Genomic DNA, 25,955 nt, shown 5'->3' on the forward strand with positions numbered 1-25,955 from the left:
AATTCCCCTCCCCCACCCATTATTTTGAAGAACACCAAGAAAGATATCTCGGGTGTCCTTGCCAATATTTAGTCATCAATCAGCCAAAAACACGCTTCATTGTCTCTTGGGCTTTTTGATATGTTAGTGGTTACAGAAGGTGCTCTACAAATGCAAGTCCTTTTTTTCTTTAAGAATCCTACCTGGCTCGCCAATCGATTAGTCGTGGCCAAGTGGTTAAGGCGTTGGATTAGAAATCCATTGGGGTTACCCAGCGTAAGGTCAAATCTGCCAACTACGTTGCGTGCTGCATTTCTTGCCGGCACAGTGGTTCGCACTGTTGCCTTACAGCACCAGAGACCTGGGTTCAACTGACTGTGTGGCGTTTGCACATTCTCCCCATGTCTGCGTGGGTTTTTTCTGGGTGCTCTGGTTTCCTCCCACAGTCCAAAGATGTGCAGGTTAGGTGAATTGGCCATGCTTAATTGCCCGTAGTGTTAGGTGTAGGGGAATGGGTCTGGGTGGGTTGCGGGTCGGTGTGGACTTGTTGGGCTGAAGGGCCTGTTTCCACACTGTAGGTAATCTAATGTCACCTTCACCTTATTTTTCAAATTTTCTCTGCATACCAACACACCCCACGACCCTGCAAATTTTCTCCAGCCTCATACCAAGCTCTGTAGGTGAAAGAGGCCCTGTGTCGCAGAAGCACAGGATTGCTATGGCCCCAAGGAAGAGATCCGGCCCATCGTGACTGCACAAGCTCTCTTACCTAGTTCGGTTTGATTTAATATTGTCAGGTGTACCGAAGTACGGTGAAAAGTTTTGTTTTGTGTGTAGTTCATAAGCAGACCATAAGCATACAAAGATCATAGGGTGATTGAACAGAGCAAGGAATACAAGGTTACAGCTGCAGAGAAGGTAAACAAACAACAAGATCAACATTAGATTTCAAATTTGAGAGGTCCATTCAGCAGTCTTATAACAGCAGGAAAGAAGGTGTTTTTGAACTAGTCTTCTGCCATTTCCCCAAATCCCTAAGCACCATTTTTATCCCAATAACCACCTAATGCCCCTCTTGAAGGCCTCAATTGAACCTGCCTCTGCCATATTTCCAGGCAGTACATTCCACATCCTAACTACTCTCTATGTGACAAACAAACTTTTTTTACACATCAGCCGTGCTTCATTTGCAAGTCGCTTTAAATCATAGACTTCCTACAGGGAAGAAACAGGCCATTTGGCCTATTGAATTCATACTGGCTTTCTCAAGAGCATCACGCCCAGACTCACAACCCCCACATTTCCCATGGCTAACCCACACATCTCTGAACACTATGGGCAAATTAGCATAGCCAATCCGCCCTAATATACTCATCTTCAGACCGTGGGAGGAAACCAAAGCAAACTCACACAGACACAGGGTGAATGTCCAAACCCCACGGAGACAGTCGCCCAAGGCTGGAATTGAACCCAGGTCCCTGGTGCTGTGAGGTAGCAGTGCTAAATACAGAGCCACCATGTCACCTCAAATTTAACCTTCTTATTCATTTTTCTTAGTATGACCTGGAACAACTTCTCTCTCTCTATTCTGTAAAGTCCACATGTGATTTTGAGAAGCTGTATCTGATCCCCTCACAGCCCTTTTTTTCTCCAGGGAGAACAGTCCCAACAGTCTTTCATTTATCCTCATAGCTGAAGTTTCTCATCTCTGGAAGCATTCGTGTAAATCACTTCTGCTCTGTCTCCAATGCATTTATATCTTCCTAATAAAGGGTAGTACCCAGAAATATAGGAAAAGGGCTAGACTATTCAGCCTCTTTTATTTGCTATTCAGTGAGATTGTAACCAATCTGCATCCTCACTCCGTCCGCTTGGTTTAGTCACGTGATCATTGGGGGGGCATGTTTCCTTACAACAACAATAAATTTTAAACTACCTGCTGTCAACTCAAAAGATATTCTGCCTAGCATGCCATTAAACCGCATTGTGCATGACTCTCAGCGTCGATGTGCTACCTTGGCTGTACGTTGCAATAATTGGTTCGTGACATCAAGCAGCATGACCCTGACCTTGTTTGTAAAAGGCAAAATACTGACTTGTACTTAACCAGGCCACACTTGCAAAATCCTAACCAAAACTTCTTCTCTTTGATGTGATTCCACAAATGGGCAGCACTTGCCGAACAATCTTGAGTGTGCTGATAGAAACACTAGCAACTAATTTCAGATGGTCATCTGAGCTTGAAATGTAGGTTATATATTCTTGCAAGGAGCAACATAGGGACCTGTTACCTACAACAACAAATGATATGTTCAAATGTTTTAACTTGCTCTTTGAATAAATCACCACTGCCTCCTCCATGGTACTGTTCCCTTCAGTATTAATTGAGTTGTCAACCAATAAGCACATTTTTCTCCTGTTACGCAAATTATCAATATCATTTGGAATGTGACGCTCAAACCCACCAACCCATGTCATTTATGAGAGGCAATTAATGCGTAAATACAGCAAATTCCTGCCAAAAAAGGGATGTGGCCGAGGACAAGAGATCGCCTTCTTAAAACTACTGGCGGAAAACCACGACTCAAACAATTATCTCCATTTAACCACACGTCTACTCTGTGCCTGAAGTTTCCGTAACATTTATGTATAAATAGCAGCAAGTGTCAATTGCTTTACCATTATTCTGACAGCAGAGTCTAGCCCAATAGTTGTATGGTTGGGATGAAATATTATCAGGGATATACAGGAATATAGAGTTGAGGTTCAAATCGGATCAGCCGTGTTCCTGTTCAATGGAGGAGCAGACTTGAAGGCCCAAGCAGCCAACTCTTGTTCCTTCCTCATATGTTCACTTAGGAATGAAGGTATCTAGTCTTATAAAGGGACGTATCAGAGAAGTGCAAACATTATCCATTCTTTCTTGATCTCTCACAGGAAAATAGGACCTCAGTAACCCTGCCATAAAGTTTACCTGTTGTTGACTTCTAATTTTCACAGCTCGTGCAAAAGCTGACAGAAATCGCTGAGGAATGCCAAGCCAACCAGTTGAAGAAACTGAGGGAGCTCTGTGAAAAGTAAGCCCCTGACATACAACTTTCATAACTTTTTGTCTCCGGCTAATCTCCGGCTGAAATTTGCGAAGGCGAGCCAATGTTTCCTCTGCTGTTCTTTCCAGGGAGAAGAAGGAACTGAAGAAGAAGATGGACAAGAAGCGCCAGGAGAAGATAACGGAGGCAAAATCGAAAGACAAAAACCAGATGGAAGAGTGAGTCGTCCTCAGTCTGTGCATGAGATGCGTTGTTTCGGTCTTCAGGGTGGCTTTGATGGTATCCTGTCGGCAAAGTCTCTGTGCTTTTGTTTTGAAATATTAATACTGTTTTAAAGATGTGGAGCCAGGGAGAGCAGAGGGCAACACTTTAGAGTCCCCATCCGCCGTAAACCCCACCCCACCCCTCCCCAACCCAGCCAGACTTGTCCTTCAAGGTGGTGAGCAACACAATCCTTCATTCCTCAAATGGAAGAACTGTCCCTGGAAGTCAACAGAGAAGTTGCCACCATCCCCATTCACGTACCACCTCTTATTTCAAACGAGTTAGTGCCAGCTGATCTAACTCATTCAGACTGCCTGGCTGAAGATTTCTGAATGCTCCCCATTGTCTACTCTTGAAGGATTAATAAGGGGCAGAATTCCACAAGTTGCCTCAGCTTGGCTTGAACGCATCCAGTTCCTGGCAAAAGCTTGACGATTAAGTTGAACTTAAAAGCAACCTCTTCTTTCAAAGAAATTACTAGCCACACTAAGGTCCTTCTGTGGCAGAGGGAGACCTGGTGAGAGGGAACCTTCTCAAAAGAAATGTTTCATCAAGAGGGAAATTTCAAGTCGCACTTGGTCTTCCTCAAAATGTATGATAAGACAGAAATTGTTTCCCTTTGTGGCAATGGACAAAGACTTGGCTTTTGTCACAAGGATTAAAATATTCCCTTTGAAAAAAAACCCACACATTTATGTGGTGCCCATGAACCACGCGATAAAGAACTTTCCCTCATTCTAATTGTCTTCAGGAGCAAGTAACTCCTACTCTTCGATTAAGATCCTCAGTCAGTGACCTTGGCATTTAAGACCGACATGAGCAGTTTTATCTCTTTATTCATGACAGACAAATTTACTGTATTTTCCGAAGCGTAGGCAATTGCTGTAGATCCTCAATTGCTGGTTGTCAGCTCAGAAGGTTATCTCATTTTCCGGCAGCGTCCATCAAAAGAGCCGGAAGGCTGACGATGAACGTTTTGAAAATTGTTTCTGCTCATGTGTCGACCAGTTTCTCCCAAATGATAGTGTTTGATGGAGCACCATTTCAGGAAAAAAAACAGTGGCACTCCAAAGGCTTTCTGTATTGTTTCTTTTAAAAGGGAACTGCATGGTGAGCTCAGGGGGAAATGTAATGGTCAGGGGAAAGGGTAGGGGCTCCGGGGCTATTTTCATATTGCTGTGTTATTGTCATTTAATTATTTATAGAAGCATAGGAACAGGAGTAGGCCATTCAGCCCCTCAAGCCTTTGTCCACCACTCATTGAGGATCGTTGGTAATCTCTGACCTAACTCCATATACCTGCTATACCTGAAGTCTGCGGAGTTCACACAACTTTTATATGATCAGGTCTCACATCGCTCTTAACTACTGTCTTCCCATTGATAAGGTACCACAGTCATTTGATCTTAAAAGTACACAAGGAAGCCATTTAGCCTACCTCTCCTGTACCAGCTCTTTGAGAGAACTATTGTGTACTTTGCCTTTAAAAAAGTTCACCTTTGAGGTAGAAACTTCTTCAGCCAGAGAGTGGTGAATCCACGGAGTTCACTGCCACCGAAGGCTGTGGAGGCCGGGTCATTGAGTGTACTTAAGACGGAGATAGATAGGCTCTTGAATATCAGGGAGATGAGGGGTTAGGGGGAGAAAGCAGGAGAATGGGGTTGAGAAACATATCAGCCATGATTGAATGGCGGAGCAGACTCGATGGGCTGAATGGCCTAATTTTTGCTCCTGTGTTTAATGGTCTTAAGGACCCCACGTGCTGTCTGTATACAACGTTGCGACTCTGTCTGAGAGTTCATCTGCTTTGGATCTGCAACCAGCACTCTCAGAAATCAGTTCTTTTTAAGGTTTGATTTTTAACTTACAATGTGTTTTACTGTTTTAAATAAGCTAACTCCTGGAGTTAATTAATCCCTGACAAACAAGTGATCAAGAGACTATAATCACTGAAATGGCAGTGTCCAAAGTGTTCCACTTCCTTGCCCCTTTTCCAACAACCATGCAATTCTTTATTTCCCCTGTAGCAAACCATCCCGTTCCCTTTTTGAAGGATCCCTTCCCCGTTTTTGTGGCAGAGCCTTCCAAGGTTGCCGTTTTCTGCAAACTGCTTAAGGCATTTTATATGTGGGGTCAATTCAGTCAGTTATAACCTCATTTGAAAAAAAAATGCAACAGAGAGCATTTCTCTTGGTTTCTCAGGGTTCTGTGATTCTGAGGTCAGAGTAGGTAAACCCAAAACTCCTGCCCTGCCAAAACTGAACCTGAAAGGAACGTCTTGAGAATAAAATTCATTTTTTTTATATATATATAATGGTGTGGCTTCCAACAGAACTCTGCCATTGCAAGTGTGATAATAAACCAAGGCTCCACATTCATAGACACAGCAGGATGGGAGTGATAGTAGCAGTTTGTTTACCTCTTTCTTCCTGGCAGAGGTTATGGAGTCTGTAAATAGCTCACTGCCATCTCTGCGTGTGTGTCTCGATACTTAAACAATTGGCAAATAACTACCTCCCGAATCTACTGTGGCTTTCCTGAGATCCAGCTGTGCCATGTGTGATTGGAAAGGTTTTCTTTTCCTGCGAATGCTGCAGTTCATTGTCCAAGGATTTAGTTCCGATTGTAATTTAAGTCAAATCGAAGAAGCTGTTCTGCTCTGAACGTGAACATCTGATGCACTTTGTGAGCTTTGTTGCCTCTTCTGTGGGGTGGGTAATATCACCATCTGCCCTACACCCCCTACCCCTTTGTATAATTCTGTGGTCGTTTTATCTCTGAAGTATATTCGCTGCCCCCTTAATCCTGCGCATCAGTGTTGGCAGAAACCTATGGGATGGCGGTGAGCTGTCTAAATACATTAAAAACCGAAAGAACTGCGAATGCTGGGCATCAAAAACAGAAACAGACATTGCTGGAAAAGCTCAGCAGGTCTGGCAGCATCTTTGGGGACAAATCAAAGTTAACATTTCGGGTCCGGTGACCCCTCCTCACGAATGCTTAATGTATTATTAGTTGACTTGCGAAGCTGTTGCTGACCATGATTTGGGATGTTACACAGGCTTTGTTGGTGTCACAACCATAGACATTGGTCCGAGTTTTCTGAGCAGGGTAGTGGTGAACATCAGGAACCTGGACCAGCACCACTTACGTGTCAACTTTGTCATGTTCAGGTACCACAGAGAATTGATCCTGCTCCTAAAGTCTCGTGCTTGATGCCTCGATCATGCCCAGAGATTTGCTTCCTTACAAAAGGAGAGCAAGAATAGGCCATTTGGCCCTTCAGCTCTGCTTCTTCATTGAGATTGACCACAGCTGGTCCACTGTCTCAACAAACGTAGAATCACATCATCGAATCCCTACAGCATGGAAGCAGGTAATTGGCCTATTGAGTCCACACCGCCACGCCGAAAAATATCCCACCCAGACCCATCCCCCTATCCCTGTAACTGCATATTTCCCATGACTGAGCCACATCCCTGGACACAATGGGGCAATTTACTGGGCTAATCCACCCTAACATGCACGTCTTTGGACTAGATTAGATTAGATTCCCTACAGTGTGGAAACAGGCCCTTCGGCCCAACCAGTCCACACCGACCCTCCGAAGAGTAACCCACCCCCCCTCTGACTAATGCACCTAAAACTATGGACAATTTAGCATGGCCAATTCACCTGACCTGCATATCTTTGGAATGTGGGAGGAAACCAGAGTACCTGGAGGAAACCCTCGCAGACACTGGGAGAATGTGCAAACTCCACACAGACAGTCGCCCGAGGCTGGAACCGAACCCAGGTCCCTGCTGCTGTGAGGTAGCAGTGCTAACCACTGAGCCACTGTATTCGTGATTTCTTCACATATTCCTTGATGCCATTAAAATCTAAAAAAAAATCTTTCTTTCTGAATATACTTGATCTCCACAGCCCTCTGTGGTAGAGAATTCGATAGGCTCTCAGTCCTTTGTGTGGTAAAATGTTTCCTCATCTCAGTCCTAAATGTATCCTTAGACTTTGACCCCTAGTTCTAGACTCCCCGGCCGGGAAAAACATCCTACATGCATGCAATCTTTGCAGCCCTGTGAGAATTCTCTGAATTTCCCTCAGATCCCCTCTCATCCTTCTCATCTCAACATAAATGCCGGCCCAGTAATAGAGTCATAGAGATGTACAGCACAGAAACAGACCTTTCGATCCAACTCGTCCATGCCAACCAGATATCCTAAACTGATCTAGTCCCATTTGTAGTATTTGACCCATATCCCTCTAAACCCTTCATATTCATATACCCATCCAGATGCCTTTTAAATGCTAGAATTCTACCAGCCTCCACCACTTCCTCTGGCAGGTCATTCCATACACGCACCACCCTCTGTGTGAAAAAGTTGACCCTTAGGTCCTTTTATATCTTTTCCCTCTCACCTTAAACCTATGCCCTCTAATTTTGAACTCCCCTACCCTGGGAAAAAGTCCTTGCCTATTCACCCTATCCATACTCTCATGATTTTATAAATCTTGATAAGATCATCGTTCAGCCTCCGACACTGCAGGGAAAATAGCCCCAATATATTCAACTTCTCCCTGTCACTTAAACTCTTGTAAATATTTTTCTGCACCCTTTCAAGTTTAACAGGAGACCCGTCTCCCTTCATGGGACAGTCCTGCCATCCCCAATATAAACCTAGTTAAACCTCTGTTGCACTCCCTTAATGGCAAGTCAAACCTTTATTTGGTAGGGAGACCAAAGCTGCATGCAGTACTCTAGGTGAGGTCTCACCAAAGACCCATATAACAATTATAAGACATCCCTACTTCCAAACTCTTGCAGTGAAAGCCAATATACCATTTGCCTTCCTAATTGCTCTTTGCACCTGTCTGTCTACTTTAATTGACTGGTGCACAAGGACTCCTAGATCGCATTGTACAGCTACCCGTCCCCACAGCTCACCATTTAAATAATACACTTCCTATTTATTTTTCACACCAAAGTGTACAGCTTCACATGTGGGAGGTGATTGACAGTGGAAGTTGGACTTGTCCTCTATCGTACACAAGATGTATTTAAAAGCCAAGTTGCACTAACCCTCCCAAATCCCATACCCAGATCACATTCCTAACAAAAGAAATGCGAGTCATATTTGAAATTGCTGTCAGTGGAGAATGCATTAGCCCCACCACCGAACTGAAGATCTGCCCCATTGCACGTTACACTGAGAAAATATAAACGCAGTCCTTTTAAAGAATGTCCAATCTCTCAACGCTGTTCTTCATGATTGTTTAGTCTCTTCCTGATGAAGGGCTTTTGCCCGAAACGTCGGTTTTCCTGCTCCTCGGATGCTGCCTGAACTGCTGTGCTTTTCCAGCACCACTCTAATCCAGAATCCTAGAAAGGTCACATCAATGCAATTCTCAAGAAAATATCTGCTGAATGCAGAATTCTGCTATCCCTCATAATTCTAATTGTCACTGTTTCACTCATTGAACAATTGCCACAAAATTGACAAACAGACGATATTTTAGGCTGATGTGGGGAGACTGGGAAATCTGGGATTGTTCTGCTTACAGCCGTGAAAGTTCAGAGGAACTTTCATCGAGATGTTCAGAATTATGTGGGGATTCGGATAGAATAGATGGTGGCCTGAGGATCAATAATTAGAGGACACGGTGCTAAAAGGATTGACGAAAGGACCAAGTAGGAAACGAGGTGTTTTTTTTCAACACAGTGTGTTATGATTTCAAATGGTTTAGATTAGATTAGGTTACTTTAGATTCCCGACAGTGTAAAAACATGCCCTTCGGCCCAACTAGTGCACACCGACCCTCCAAAGAGTAAGCCACCCATTCCCCATATTTACCCCTGCACCTAACTCTATGGGCAATTTAGTATGACCAATTCACCCTAACCTGCACATCTTTGGACTGTGGGAGGAAACTGGAACACCCAGAGGAAACCCACGCAGACATGGGGAGAATGTGCAAACAATGATGGAACCAGATTCGATAGTGACTTTCATAAGGGAATTGGATGTATAAACAATTGTGCACTCGTACAGAACTTGAATGTTGATGAAAAGAGTGATGTGTGGCCAAATCTTACCACCGTGTCCCCTTCAGGACAAATGCAAGAATGTCACATTTCAGACTATCACAACAACTTATACTGCAGGAGGAAAGGATGTTGATTGGTTAGCACGTTGACATCGTTTGGCCAAAGCATTCTCATGGACAATCAGCCAAGCTTGCAATGCAGCTCATTTACACCTGCAATGTGTATTCAAATGCAGAGACCCATTCTCTGTAAACAAAAGGAGAATGTTCAAGCCTTGCATCTTTCTTTTTGACTCACAAGTAGCTTTGGGAGCCCATAGTTCTTTACTATTTTCTCCATGGCAATGCCCCAACCAGTCAACACCCTTTCCTCCCACAGTACAAGTTGTGCTGGTCTGAGACGTGACATTCTTCACATCCTTTCTGAAACATGCAAGTTGTAAATCTTCAGCAATGAGATACTCTCTTCAGCATGTTCAATTTGAAGATCTCCTTCAGAATTGCTGGGATATGGTGAACATACAGAAGTGTGGGAATGGTTTTTCAAAATATCACTTGCAAAGGATAAAATTAATGTATTAGGCTTAGACAAAGGTGCGTTTTGATGAATAGAACAATGGCTAAAAACATTGAAGGTATTGTGAAGATGGTTAACATAAAGGAAGTTTACTTTTCTGGCCTTTTGTGCACAGGAAGTTAGATTTACGATTGTAGAGGACACATTAGCTGTAGACTGATTGAATAATATACAGTAGTCACAGTTGTGAATTGTATCTGAGCATCACTGAACTAATTCTTTGTAACCTCATGTTCAGTTCACATGACTGATTCAGAACATTAAGGATTATTCTTTTCAAAGATCTGTCACTTGAATTTGTACTGACGCTGTCGTGGTAGAGATTAATACAGGCAGACCAAAAAAGTGCATGGTGCATTGAATTCAATACCTGAACACATTTTACCATCTGATTGCAGGGAGAAGACTGAAATCATCCGATCTTACATTCACGAAGTGGTGCAGTCAATCAAAAGGGTAGGTAGCAAATATTGTTTTATAGAATCCGGACGGTGTGGAAATAGGCCCTGTGGCCCACGACCCCCCCAAACCCATTCCCATTATCCTTTATTCACCCCTGACTAATACATCTCACCTACACATCCCTGAACACTGTGGGCAATTTAGCATGGCCAATTCACCCTAACCTGCACATCTTTGGATTGTAGGAGGAAACTGGAGCACACAGAGGAAACCCACGCAGACACGGGGAGAATGTGCAAACTCCACACAGATAGTTACCCCTGAAGCTGGAATCAAACCTGGGTCCCTGGCACTGTGAGGCAGCAGTGCTAACCACTGAGCCACCATGCTACCCAGTAGATTTCAAGTCTATGTCCCTCAAGCTGAGGCTTTGTAAATGCTTTACCTTTTCTGATGCCCTTTTGAAGGTGACAGAACCTGATGTTTTTCTATTTTTGGTCAATGCTATCAGGGATCCCACTGTGAGGCTGGAGGTATAGCTCTCCATGTATAACCTCAAACAACCTCCTGGTCCCAGTACTAAAACAACACCTTATTTATGTTTTATATCCATTGCCCTATTACAGACATATTTGGAGTCTGTGTACTTGACAGTGGTGAGTCATAGAGAGTTGTGTCCAGTCATTGAATAGGTTGTTGTCTTTGATTCCCTCCCATGTCCCTTTTTGCATATTTTGGACAGCTTCAATGTGAATGTAAACATTTTAGATTAGATTACTTACAGTGTGGAAACAGGCCGTTTGGCCCAACAAGTCCACACCAACCCTCCGAAGACCAACCCACCCAGACCCATTCCCCTACATTTACCCCTTCACCTAACACTACAGGCAATTTAGTGTGGCCAATTCACCTAACCTGCACATCTTTGGACTGTGGGAGGAAACCCACACAGACATGGGGAGAATGTGCAAACTCCACACAGACAGTTGCCTGAGGCGGGAGTTGAACCCGGGTCTCTGGTGCTGTGAGGCAGCAGTACTAACCACTGTGCCACCCTCCCAATCAACCGCTGAAGCAGGTGGTGCCTTGAACCCAGGCCTCCTGGCTGAGAGGTAGGGTCGCTACCACTGCATCACATTCATTGTTCACCTCATGGTGATTAGCTTGTACCGTGTCAATTAAAAAGTTTATTTAGACGTAAGGCCTTATCAATCTATTCTGTTTATTTTTGTTGCAATGCTGCCACACATTTATCTGAATGGACTGCTACTTGAGAGCTCTCCTAACCCTTTTGTATTATTCATTCACGGGATGAGAGGGTCTCTGGCCAGGTCAGCATTTATTGTCCATTCCTAATTACCCAGAGGACAGTTAAGAGTTAACTACTTTGCTGTTAGTCTAGAGCCACATGTAGGCCAGACCTTGTAAGGACGGCAGATTTCTTAATGTCTACGGTCATTAATGAGCCAGATGGGTTTTCACAACTATTGACAATTGTTACTAGACCTTTTGTTCCAGATTGTTTGTTAATGAATTCAAACACGTTGTGTTGGGTTTTAAACCCATGCCTCCAAAACACTAAGACTGGATTCTGGATTGGTAGACCAGTGACATTATCTGTATATCTGATTAAAAGGCATTGTAAAATTTATGCAGTCTTCAGCAGCAGTGGGCATCTGGAACATTGGTGATGGACAATAAATGCCTAGCCAGCAACACCCTCATCCCGCAAATGAATAAAAAAAGACAGGAGACCACTGGATGGGCTGTTCGGCCCAGGATGTCTTTGCTGACCATGCTGCCATTCTAAGCTCATCCCACTTGCCTGCATGTGATCCATATCCGTCTATTCCCTGCCTGTACATGTGCCTGCCTAAATGCCTGTTAAATGTTGTTATCATATCTGCTCCCAGCACCTTCCCTGGCACCATGTTTCAGGCACCTATGACCCTCTGTGTAAAAAGCGTGCCTTGCACATCTCCTTTAAACTTTCCCCCTCGCACGGTGGCTCATTGGTTAGCGCTGTTGCCTCACAGCACCAGGGACTCAGGTTCGATTCCAGCTTCGGGTGACTGTCTATGTGGAATTTGCACGTTCTCCCCTTGTCTGAGTGGGTTTCCTCTGGGCGCTCCAGTTCCCTCCCACGGTCCAAAGCTGTGCAGGTTAGGGTGGACTGGCCAGGCTAAATTGCCCATAGTGTTCAGGAATGTGTGGACTAGGTGCATTAGTCATAGGTAAATGTAGGGGAAGAGGTCTGGGTGGGACTTTGGAGGGTTGGTGTGGACCTATTGGGCCAAAGGGCCTGTTTCCACACTATAGCGATTCCATGATGCACGTTGAAACTATGCCCTCGAGTGTTTGAGATTTCCACCCTGGGAGAAAAGACTCCGACTACCAAGCCTCTGATAATTTTATATACTTTTATCAGGTTGCCCCTCAGCCTCTGAAGCTCGGGTGAAAACAATCCAAATTTGTCCAACCTCTCCTTGTCGCTAAGACACTCCAATCCAGGCGCCATCTTGGTAAACCTCTTTTCAATACTCTCCAATGTGACCGTAAGCCTCCTGTAGGAAGGCAGAAGGATGCCAGTTTCTCTTTCCTGTTTTAAGTCGGGAAGATTTGGGGAAAAAAAAACTTTAAGCCTTCGGGGTTCTTAATGTACAAATTATATGAACTGATTGTACGATGTGTTCGCGAACAGCTGTTGAGCACTATTTGCTAACCCTTCAGTGACTGTATGCGACTACTGTGTGTGGACAATTTCATCGAGCACACAGCATTCTGACTCCAAAGGGAGAATTAAACAGACAAAAACATGAAGTGAAACAGTGTGTAAAAACAGGATATATACATATATGTAAAAAATAAGGAAAGGTAACTGATGCATATCAATAAAGAAGACAATCATCTCAACTCGTCGTGGGTTCCAGCTTTGTTCTCATTCTGGCTTCACCTATGTGTCCAGCAGAGGGAGCCAGCTCCCCAGGTAATGGTATTCTTCATTTGAGGGTCCTGACTGATAAAGTACAGGATCTTAGAGTACGAAGCTAAGACTGAAGAGAAAGCTGATCACATGGATCTTCTGAAAGGTCGTGTTTCTCTGGAAAATGAATCACATCCGCTCCCCAGCAGGATTATCAATCTTGAGTATTTTTGCTGGATCTTATAAAACAGAGCTAAGTCTGAGAAGACCTGAGACACTCCATCTCTGCCAATTCCCGCTCCGTGCCCTTCCTGGGAAATGTTTGCCCCTTTTGGTTGTTGTTCCCACAAAAGATGCTTCCCACTAACTGGCGGACAGCCTCCCATTTTCAGGTTGGCAGAATTCAGCCATTCTGGTCACTTGGCATTTTGCTTCAATGACACATCAAGGGCATTTTGATTCTTCAATCTGATTTGATCTGTGTCTTTGCTAACCTTTATTTTAGAATTATAGAATGCCAACAGCGCAGAGAGAAGCCATTCAGCCAATCAGGTCTGCACTGACCCTCCAAACAGCATCCCACCCATCCCTATCCCCGTAACCCCATATTTCCCGTGGCTAACCCACCTAGCCTGCATATCCCTGGATATTATTGACAATTTAGCATGGCCAATCCATCCTAACCTGCACATCTTTGGGCTGTGGGAGGAAACTGGAGTACCCGGGGGAAATCCACGCACATGCTGGGAGAACGTGCACTGACACACAGTTACCTGAGAGTTGAGTTGAACTGGTGCTGTGAGGCAGCAGTGTTAACCACTGAGCTATCCATTGCTCTGTAAGCAAGATGTTTGGCAAGCACATTTGTGTAAGATAATACAGGTATTTTTGCTAGCATGGGATTGTTGGGCCAAATGGCCTGTTTCTCAGAGCCTGTGTAAGCTTGAACGCAAACCATTTGTTGTGGGTCCATCAGAAACGCAGTGTCTTTGACCCTTTATTGAATCTCCAGTTTGGGTGTATCAAGCTTAACCTGACCCTGTCAAATCTTATTTCAAAGTTAGGTTGGACCCTACACTGTACATCTTGCTCACTCTGACAACTATCTGTTTCAGCAACATCCAAGAAATCCCATTTTGGTTTCAGTTTCACTGCCACAAGTACCCCAAAATTAAAAATCTCACAACACCAGGTTATAGTCCAACAGGTTTATTTGGAAGCACTAGCTTTCGAAACGCCGCTCTTTCATCAGGTAGCTGTGGGGAGGAGGATCATAAGACACAGAATTTATAGCAATAGTTATAAATTCTGTGTCTTATGATCCTCCTCCCCACAGCTACCTGGTAAAGGAGCAGCACTCTGAAAGCTAGTGCTTCCAAATCAACCTGTTGGGCTATAACCTGGTGTTGTGTGATTTGTCCACCCCAGATCAACATTGGCACCTCCAAATCACACATAGCCCACTCACTGAAATGGCCACTGAAATCTCCAGTTTGGGTGTATCAAGCTTAACCTGACCCTGTCAAATCTTATTTCAAAGTTAGGTTGGACCCTACACTGTACATCTTGCTCACTCTGACAACTATCTGTTTCAGCAACATCCAAGAAATCCCATTTTGGTTTCAGTTTCACTGCCACAAGTACCCCAAAGTTAAAAATCTCACAACACCAGGTTATAGTCCAACAGGTTTATTTGGAAGCACTAGCTTTCGAAACGCCGCTCTTTCATCAGGTAGCTGTGGGGAGGAGGATCATAAGACACAGAATTTATAGCAATAGTTATAAATTCTGTGTCTTATGATCCTCCTCCCCACAGCTACCTGGTAAAGGAGCAGCACTCTGAAAGCTAGTGCTTCCAAATCAACCTGTTGGGCTATAACCTGGTGTTGTGTGATTTGTCCACCCCAGATCAACATTGGCACCTCCAAATCACACATAGCCCACTCACTGAAATGGCCACATCCAAATTCCATGCCCATTTGGAACTGATCCAACTTTGTTCCCTCGCACTGATTTTGTTTGTCTCACTCGCCATTGGCTAGAACAGAGAATTTACAAACTCCGTGTCCTGTGTGATCCTTGGCTGAGCCTCCAACACTCATCGCCTTTATTTTGTAAAGAACAACTTCCTTTCACCTCCATTAGAACACACCTTTCTGCCTCCAGCCCGTGCTAATCTGCTGCTGGAGCAGGCATGGATGTTTTTGACACTTTCAGACACACAGTATTAAAAGCAGTCGCTTGGTCACATATTGCTAAGAGAAAAAAATCTTTCTGACTTGCACTCATCAGGGCAATTCACAGGGTTAGCCATGTAGAGAGAAAATAAATGCAAGAGAGGAGACTGCTGATTGGTTGGCAAGTGGATTCTGATTGGCAGAGGCATTGCTATGGAGAATGCAGCAGTTAGATGACTGATGAGCTTCTCTTAAATAACTAAATCAGGCTGGTTGACTCTGATTTATCAAAGCATTGCCCTGAGAAATGAACCAGAGAGTAGCTGTTACTTGTTTTATTGAGTCACAACAGGGCCTTGTATATGTAACTTGCAGTATACCCATGTGTACCACACAACAAACCCCACTGACATTCCTAATGTGGTTCCCAGTGTATCGCTTCACGCATTCCGGATTATTTAGCAAGTTCTGTCCAATTGTGGAATCACATCTAACATTGGACAATTTGGTTTGGGTTTTGCAACTCCCTCCCCAATAGTATTGTGAGTGGTCCTGCACTCCAAGGACTGCAGTGATTAAGAAAACAGCTTATCAATGCCTTGTCCAGGGAAATTAGGAATTGATGTTGAATGCTGACCTCACCAGCAATGCCCGCAGTATATGGACAAATAATCTAACAAAATTAGGGTGGCACGGTGGCTCAGTGGTTAGCACTGCAGCCTCCCAGCACCAGGCACCTGGGTTAGATTCCAGCCTCAGGTTCCAGTCTCCAGTCTGTGTGGAGTTTGCACATTCTCCCCGTGTCTGCGTGGGTTACCTCTGGGTGCTCCAGTTTCCTCCCACAGTCCAAAGATGTGCAGGTTAGGTGGATTGGCCATGATAATTGCCCGTAGTGTCCAAGAATGTGCAGTTTAGATGGATTAACCATGGGAAATACAGAATAAGTGGGTGGGGTATTCTCCAGATGGTCAGTGTGGACTCAATGGGCTGAATGGTTTGCTTCCATACTATTCCGTACTGCCAAGCAATGTTCATCTGACTGGTATTCCATGCAGCATCTTAATCTTGGCCTCTTGACTACTAGACAAATGGCGCCAACATCAGTCCTCTTGAGGTTGACCATTTGCATTGTGGGATATTGACCAACCCTGCACAGATGGATTTGGAGCATCCTGATCTTTCACAGCCTAATTCCAGCACACACTGGGGATTACGTCCAGAGTACCCTCACTCTAGTGGATGCAGTGATAATATTGTTAATCCAGAAGCATACTCTGAGAGAGTGTGTGTTCCAATCCCACTGTGGCAGACGGTGGTAATTTGAATTCAAAGAAAAGTCTGAAACTAAAAAACACTACCGTGTAACCGACTGTATAAAAACCCATCTGGTTCATTTTTCTTTGGGAAGGATAGCTAGTTTAACCTACATGTGATTCCAAACTCTCAGCAATGTGTTTAACACTTAACTCCTAGCAGGGCAATTAGGGGTGGACAATAAATGTTGAATGATCAGCAATGCCCACAAAAAGGTCAAAGGGCATGCTCATCAAAAATGTCAAAGGGCACGTCACCAGGTTGCTCCAATGGGCCACACTGAGTGACCATGACATCACCTCCGGTGTTGCTATAGAGAGGAGGTTCACTTCCACAGAGAAGCACGAACCAATGCAGAGATGAAAGAATGAAATGGCATTAACCTCTGCAGAAATGAATATCTTGCAAGTTGTATTTTTAATCTGGAATCTGCATCAGTTCACAGGATCTTTCGTTCCCAAAATGTCTAAATCAGAACCATCTGTCTCAGCCTGAAAAAGCAAAATGAGGAATGTGGACTGTTTATTTTGGGAGACGGCACATCACCGTAATGTGGCTTCCTTATGAGGCTGGAGACATTTCAATGACGTAAACAGAACAGGGGATCATTTTTCAGCCTTAACCGTGAACATTTTGCGAGAGTGAAATTCTGACAAGCAACGTTTCATAATCAGTTTCATAATCATTTGCGGTGAGTTTTGAAGTTACCGTGAAGATGCCTCCTTCTGAATCTCTCTCCTCGCCTGTGGTGTGGTGACCCCCAGGTTAAAGTCACCACCAGTTGTCTCTCTCTCTCTCTCTCTCTCTATGAGAGAGCAGCCCTATGGTCTGATGGGACTATGACGATTACCAAGAGCAATAACAAACATTTTAACATGTGGTAGACTTAATGGCCATGTCTTACACATGAGTTTTAAACAGGAAATGCAAAACATAGAAAGTATGAGAACTTTTTTTTCTTCCAGGTAAGTTCAGTTGTGTCAGAAATTGTTATTTGGGTGGAAACATGTAACCAAATGATGTGAGCTACAACATCTCATAGCGCCTGTACTGCCTTTGAGATCATATGCACTGTCCACTTTGGCCAGACACCATTGAGACTTTTTGTAGTCACTCATGGAATGTGGGCGCTCCTGGTTGGACCAGTATTTATTGTCCATCCCTAGTTGCCTTCTTGAACCCGCTGCAGTACACAGATCCACAAATAGGGAGCGAGTTCCAGGATGTTGACCCAGTGACAGTGAAGGGACGGCAATATATTTGCAAGGCAGGAGGGTGAGTGGCTTGGAGGAGAACTTGCGGGTGGCTATGTTCCCATGTATCTGCTGCTCTTGACCTTCTAGGTGGTAACGGACATAGGTTTGGAAGGTGGTGTCTAAGGCCTATTGGTGATGCTGCTGCTGCTGCTGACAGACACTTGTGGCTGTGAGTTGGAGAGTTACCTCAATAGGTGGTTGCTACCTTTCAAACTGAACTTTAACGTCTGTTGGACGGACTTTGTTTTTTCCATTTCTAATGTTTAAGCAAGGACCACCAACTTCAAGGCTAATAACAAAAACTGCTGGAGTTACTGTTCTTCAACTTGACACAACTGGAGGGCAGGGACAACATTGCCAATGGCTGTGAAGATGATTTTTTAACCCTGTGCTTGATGGCTGGAACTGGAGCTATTTGCAACCTTGCGTTTTCCAGAGGGCGTTCACAAGATATTGCTCTGCTCAATGAGAGCCAGTTACCTTTTATTAAAGTAAAAGCACAGTCCTGCAGGTGTGAGAAATCTGAAAGAAAAACTAGAAGGTGCTGGAGAAACTCTCCGTGGAGGGAGAAACAGGGTTAACATTTCGAGTCCAGTGTGACTTCTTCAGAACTGAAACAAACCTGACAGCCGCACTTAATTCAGAGTGGTGCTGGAAAAGCACAGCAGGTCAGGCAGCGTCCGAGGAGCAGGAAACTCGACGCTTCGGGCAAAAGCCCCTCATCAGGAATAGTTTTAATTCTTAATTTCCAGAGAGAAGCAGTTGGAGAGAGCCCGCCAGTGTTCCTGCTGATTGTCGTTGTTCTTTGGTGGAGCGCCAAGTTTTGTGCTCAAGTCAGAAAGTCATACAACGGAGGACAGTAAAGTGTGCACGGGGTTCCCTAGCTGTTGTTCGGCAGGGTTCCTCAGGAGTTCCTCCAGAGCATGCAGTTTTTCTGCGATTGCAGTTGTTCTCAGGGTACAGGGAACCATTGATTGTGGATGCATCTCATTCTGATGGTGCTGTGTGCCAACTCTGCCTTGTACCAGAACCAAAGGAGATTCCACTTTCTCCGTGTCAAGCTGGTGCGGGACAAAGCATCATGTGGATTAAAACCGTCAGGAGAAAGTGAGGACTGCAGATGCTGGAGATCAAAGTCAAGAGGGTGGTGCTGGAAAAGCACAGCAGGTCAGACAGCATCCAAGGAGCAGGAGAATCAACATTTCGGGCATAAGCCCTTCAACAGGATGTCCAAGTTCTGATGAGGGCTTATGCCCGAAACGTTGATTCTCCTGCTCCTCAATTAAAGCCATCAACCAAGGATGGAATTACATCAGAGTCAGATCAGAGAAGGTTCACTTGATTAATTCCAGCGTTGAGAGACTTGTTTCTTCAGGAGATGCTAAGCAGGTCAGGCCTACACTCTTTGGAGTTGAGAAGGATGAGTGAAGATCTAATTGAGGTACGTAAGATGCCTCAGTGTAAGGTGCTCAAGACCATGTATAAGGTGAATTGTGGGGTAATCTAGAACGAGAGAGGTCATAGTTTTAGGATAAGGGGTAGCAAGATTTAAAACAGAGATGAGGAGGAATTTCCTCAAAGGCTCATGAATCTGTGGAATTCACTTCCCCAGAGGGCAGTGGACACTGAATAAATGTAATGAGGAGATAGACGGTTTCTTAAAATTATTAATGGCTGTAGGGTCATGGGAGCAGGCAGGAAAGTGAAGATAAGGTTGAGACAAGATCAGCCATGATTGTACTGAATGGTGGAGGGGCAGAATGGCCTCCTTCTGCTCCTAGTTCTCATGTTCTTTAGGTGACTTCCTACACATGTGGCAGTCCATACATACAGCCAGCTGTATTCGAATGATCTTACAAAACCAAAGGGTGGTAACTAGGGGATCAAGTGTTACCCCCTGACTATGTGACTGATGATTCTGGACCACAAGCCATACTATGTGGACATACAGCAACAGTACATTGGGGATATTGGTGCCACAGGAAATATGATGGTGCAGGCCACTGGCACACTGAAGCAATGCTTCTGCCACTTTGCAGCGGTGTTAAGACCCAAGGTGGTCTGCTCCCATTCGTGCATCCTGTCCATAATAAAAGGTTAGCCCTTGCCACTATTTATCTGATCAGCAACAGACCATGAAGAAAGCATCAGATGCAGAACTGGTGAAGACAATTCTATCTCCCCATCCACCAATACCCCATACTCTGTCTTCCATAAGTCACTGGGTCAGGATGCAAAATAAAAACCCGTCATGGAATAAAGACCCTGAACCACACTTATAAATGAAATGCTATGTGTTGTGCGAGGAGACCTTGCTCATTCTGGTCTTGCGTGTGCCTCTCCTTGCCAGTTCTGGTGCTCCTGTGCATTGCTTCAGCGGTGACTTGCAGCATCACTGGTGGAAGGCTGATCATTCTCAGACGCCCTTCCAGGGTGATCTCAAGAAGCCCTGGGTTTTCAAAGCCTGGCATCACTTGCCATTTCAACGTAGGCAGCAGGCATCTGGGCCAGTTGAGAATGACGAGGGTAATGGGGCAGAGTCAAGGGTAGGAGGGTGAATGAGGGCATCCTGAGAGAGGACAGGAGGCCTCGAACTCTATGGAGCCACTAAGGTGGCTCCTCAAAAACCCAGAGTGACCCTCACAGGGCGGATTGCTGGTCTGCCAGGCACACTCAGCTTTGCAAACTGTGCTGCTCAGTCTTGCTGTTGTACTGGGTGGCACGGTGGCATAGTGGCTAACACTGTTGTCTCGCAGCACCAGCGACCCAGGTTCAATTCCAGCCTTGGGTGACTGTCTGTGTGGAGTTTGCATGTTCTCCCAATGTCTGCATGGGTTGTCTCTGTGTGCTCCGGTTTCCTCCCATCGTTAGAAGATGTGTGGGTTAGGGTGGATTGGCCATGCTAAAGTGCCCTGTGGCTTGTTGGGTTAGCCTTGGGAAATGTAGAGTTTTGGGAATAGGATAGAAGGTTTGGTCTAGGTGGGATGCTGTTTGGAGGGTCACTTGGACTAGTGGGCCAAATGATCTGCTTCCACACTGTAGGGATTCTACTCTGAGCTTCCACTACAGTACTCAGACATTTAGTAGCTGCGTTTGTTGAGCCACCATGGCTACAGTCACAAGAGGGTGAATGGGTTGGCCTAGCACTTCCATGCTGGAAAGCATGGTCTCCCAGCTCTGTGCCAAGTGGTGTATGATGGTGTAGATTCCACATCAGACTGGCCTGTCCTTTTCAGGCATCGCAACATGTAACATTCCAATATTCCACCTGAACTTCAGTCATCCTCTTGTATAGCAGTTATCTATCTATAATTTACAATAAGATCAATAAATACAGAAATCAGACTTTAACTTTGTGATATTGCAGCCTCATAAATAAACTTCAAGATATCTGTGTCACAAGAACCCTACTCTGCCGTATACTTACATGGACTAACACAGAAAACCTGAAACTGCATCACTATGCCCCGTGTCAAGTTTGCACTAGACTCCTTGCTGACAGTGACCCCAGCTTTTCTGACAGGCTTCCAACCGCAAAGGGAGAGGGAAGTGTTAGGTTGATGCGTTGAAGAGCTGGCAGTGTGTGAGCCTTTTGTTAAGTGCATGAGGCTGTATTGGGGAATATGAATGTTGGATGAGTTGGAGTCCTGATTATTACAGATAGGTGGCGTATTGACCTCCATGACTACTGCACCATCCAATTCCTCTTCACCCAGGTCTCCAGTGTAGTGTCATGCTCTCTCCCATGTTTTCATTGATTCCCTGGTCAGATTTGCTTCTTGCCTGACTACCAGCGCTTATTCCAGTCACATTGTACTTCTGTCAAAGAGGGGTCAGGTGGTTCTAAGTGGGGCTTACCAAATGGCAAATTTTAGGGACACTCCAAGTGAAAATGCTCAGCCTTCCACCAGATCGAATCTCTACAGGGAGGGAACAGGCCATTCAGCCCATCAAGTCCACATTGACCCTTTGAAGAGCATCCTGCCCAGACTCACACACCAACCCTATCCCTGTAACCCCACATTTCCCTTACCTAAGCATACTAGCCTACACACTCCTGACACTGTGGGTAATTTAGCATAGCCAATCCACCTATTGTTGGTCTGTGGGAGGAAATCGGAGCACCCAGAGGAAACCCATACAGTCACCCAAGGCTGGAATTGAACCCAGGTCTCTGTGATGCAGCAGTGCTAACCACTGAGCCACCGTGTCTCACAAATAACTGAGGAGCAGCAGGACAGGCAAAGACATGTTGACGGTGAGAATGCATCACCTGAGCTGCAGTGCTGTCTGCATTTTGTTAAACAGTCTCAGGCTAATCACAGTTTGCGATCCCTGTGACTCTCGGGTGCAATTTTTCTAACAAAGCTCGTCAGACACCCTTGTCGTGTGTGATTATGTCTTACCATTAATCTGGAATGAGTCATCACTCTTTCCACAGATGGCACTTCACATTTGTTTCTTGTTTCCCCAGTTGGAAGACGCACAGAGCAAAAGGCAAGAGAAGTTGGTGGACAAACACAAAGAAGTGCGTCAGCAAATTCTGGACGAGAAACCTAAGGTACAATTCCGTGTCTGGAACTGGCTAAAGTGTAGAACTAAATAAGACATGATTAAGGGGCTATCAGTAATATACCCAAGAAACCTCCAAGAATGAAGCAGAAATGTTGCATTTAGAGGGCCTTTTGTTTACAGTTGTTATCCTCTGCTGCTCTAAGATGGATGTTAGGTATGTTAAGGGTGAGCTGTGATCTGTCAGCCAGAATTGACTGCCTATTATATTCAATTTTGCTCCATTCCCTTACATTTCTGTGGTCTAACATGGTCAATACATGCACACCTTAATCCATGCTGAAGGATATGAACACTCACACTCAAGATGGAAGAGAAAGTGTTCACTCGATTGGTCCGGGGATTAGGGTGGGAGGAATGAGGTGTTGACCTTTGATGAGCAGCTGAGTAAATTGGGCCTATACTCTCTGGATTCTAGAAGAACCAGAGAGGAGTGAGAGGTGAAACATACAAGATTCTGGAAGGTCCTGACAGGGTAGATGTTAAGAAGTTGTTTCTGCTGGTCAAGGAATCTTAAGATAGTGGGGAGGTGCTGAGAGTAGTGGGGAAAGAGTCTCAAAATAAATGGTTGATCATTTCAGACTGAAATGAGGAGAACTCACTTCATGAATGACATGGACTTCATGGAATTTGGATTGACCATTCTTGAACATATTTAAGGCCAATTTAGGCAGGACGGGAAGCAGGCGGGAAAATGCAGTTGAAGCCTAAAGACCAGTTGTGACTATACTGTATGGTGAAACAGGCTCACTGGACTAAATGGTCTCTGCCTGTTACTATTTCTTGATGTTTCAGAATTAATCTCATCATTTTGTGTTGCAATTGTGTGGGCTTTGACTGTTTCTATTCCGGGGAATTTATAAGATAAGGCACTGAAAAGTGTGCGATTTATTGATACATTCATATAATTTTTAGGTTTGGGATTTTCAAACTAGTGGCATAGGGGTATTGGTTACTTTTGTGAAGGTTTTTTTAAAAATATATAGTCACAGTGTCTTTTCCGGGACCATGACTTAGTCCAGTATGTATTGGAGAACAGAAGACAACAAGCCCCGTGGACTTTTACGAAAAGATTGTTGATACAGTGGGGGTTACAACAGGGACGGGTTGGGGAAGTGTTCACATTGATAGGCATTAGCTTGCTTTTGGTTTAGAATAATAAAGAATTGATCGTAGCTTAAAAAATTCAAAGACTGAGAGCTTTTAGGGCAGTTTTTTTGAAGGAGACCTGTCTAGGGTCGAAAGCAAATACAATTTCTCTCTTAGCAAGGAGGTTAAGACGGTTCAGGGAAAGCCCCATTACTTGGTGTGAGAGTTTCTGTTTGGTCAGAAACTGGCAAATATTTAAAACATTCAGAACATCTAAGTTTCCAAATTTGAGAGTATTTATGTAAGAAGACTTCACAGTTTACAAGACAGAAGATGTTAAGTCAAACTCAAAGATTTGATTCAGAAGGGCCATTACTCTAGCTTTCACTTGCTATAAATTTATAGAATAAATGAGACATTATTCTGCTGTGTGTTTAAGATCTTTCAAACATGTATTCTATGTTTAAAGAGCTTGGTTCAGATTATATTTGTTTCTTTTTTGTGATAAGCTTCTGATTAATGGTTAAAGAATACCTATTGGTGTATTTAAAAGTGAGAAAGAAAATGCTCACTGAAGTAAAGAGTTCTATTGTGCTCTGTGCTGACTACCAATATTGAGGGAAAGGATAAAGTGTAGTTTTTAATCAGCCTATACAGAGATGTTATGACATAACTCTGGAGTTGGTGGGGTTTGAACGCAGACCTCTTGGCTTAGAGATAGAGATACTACCACTGTATCACAAGAGCCCCTGAGAGAATGAAATGAATTGAGTTAATAAATTCAAGCTAGCAGGTGAGGGAGAAACCATGGTGCAGAGCTTTACTTTGCAGTAAGAGTTTATTCACTTCCTTAGTCTCACACCTCAGTATCACAGCCATTCCCGACTAGATGAGCTCAAACACACTTAATATCCACCACTCGTTTTGTTTAACCTTAACAATTACATTAATAAGCCTTAACAATGTGATTAAGAGATTGAATTTATCCCACTTTGATGATTAGCTGAGGAAGTCGATGATTCATGGCTGTCATTTCATCTGTTCTTATTCTGGCCACTGGACTACAAAATACTGAATCACCAATGTCATTGTGGCTGACACTTATCTTGGACACAAACACAATATCAGTGACGGTGAATCACTTCCCATTTTGTGTCCCATGGGTTTCAGTAGAATCCGTTGCTTACTCACCATTATCTATTATGCACCACAGTCCATGAACAATTCCATGACAAATGTTACATCACAACATTTATAGACTGAGACCATTCTATACCAGTTCTTTCTAAGCAGTCCCACTCCCTGATATTTCCCCAGGTAGGTCAGTCAATGAGGTATAAAAATAGGCAACCCACCCATCCATCCTCACCCCCACCCACCACTGCAACTTTATTAATCGCTGGAAAGACATCTGCTAGCCATGCGCCAACTGAAACCGTTACATTGCCAATCAATGGGATTTAAGGGCCTTAGCTCACTGCCACTGGGATTTCACCAAGAGCAGAATAGTCCCACATTAAGTGTCCAGCCTGGCAGCTTTCACTGGGCATGTATGTGCCATTCCTGATGAAGGGCTTTTGCCCGAAACATTGATTTTCCTGCTCCTCAGATGCTGCCTGAACTGCTGTGCTTTTCCAGCACCATTCTAATCTAGAACCATGTATGTGTAGGGCAAAAATGGGGGCATGCCCATCAGAATTTACTCCCTTAAGGTCTTCCATCTCTTATATTTCCTCTCCCTCACCACCAAAACCCCAACCCACTGATGTATAACTCCAGCTTCTTGGCATCCCATTGTTGGAGACTGGCAGCTATCCCCAGAATGGCCACCATCCCTGGTGGCGCTATTGGGACCTGAAAGCAGGCAGTTAGAAAATTGGTCAGTATTTCCAGGGGTGAGTCCACTTCCCCAGGTGGAGACCTAAAGCCCCCAGCTGTGCAATGCCAGCAGGCTCGGGCAGCAGGGTGCACCCTGGCTACTACCTCAGGGCGACAGAAACCCAGATGCTCTGCACAATCAAAACCATGTCCCAATGTCCTCCTCCACCACAGATGGTGTTCATATTGCCAAGTCTGCTTCCCTTTCTCATTTTGCAGGTTATTAAACCGCAAGGGCAGTCACTGAGCTAACTGAAATACAGAGAAGTAACCCTACCTCTCGAGTGTTCATAGCAATGGGTACAGTCGCACAGCAATGGCTGGCACGGTGGCTCAGTGGTTAGCACTTCTGCCTCCCAGCGCCAGGGTCCCAGGTTCAATTCTAGCCTTGGGCGACGGTCTGCATGGAGTTTCCATGTTCTCCCCGTG

General features: G+C 44.5%; 1 protein-coding gene across 3 annotated transcripts in view; it reads left to right on the plus strand.

Moving 5' to 3' along the window:
* The window catches only part of plcb1 (phospholipase C beta 1), an 834,527-nt gene that overhangs the window by 767,270 nt on the left and 41,302 nt on the right, over positions 1–25,955 (plus strand). For all 3 annotated transcript variants that reach the window (XM_072581462.1, XM_072581463.1, XM_072581461.1), the window contains 4 exons: positions 2,980–3,056; positions 3,158–3,247; positions 10,314–10,371; positions 22,462–22,548. In XM_072581462.1, the coding sequence (XP_072437563.1) occupies positions 2,980–3,056; positions 3,158–3,247; positions 10,314–10,371; positions 22,462–22,548 (312 nt within the window). The remainder of the gene's footprint in view (positions 1–2,979; positions 3,057–3,157; positions 3,248–10,313; positions 10,372–22,461; positions 22,549–25,955) is intronic.

Source organism: Chiloscyllium punctatum, chromosome 11 (assembly GCF_047496795.1).
Source record: "Chiloscyllium punctatum isolate Juve2018m chromosome 11, sChiPun1.3, whole genome shotgun sequence".
NCBI lineage: Eukaryota > Metazoa > Chordata > Chondrichthyes > Orectolobiformes > Hemiscylliidae > Chiloscyllium > Chiloscyllium punctatum.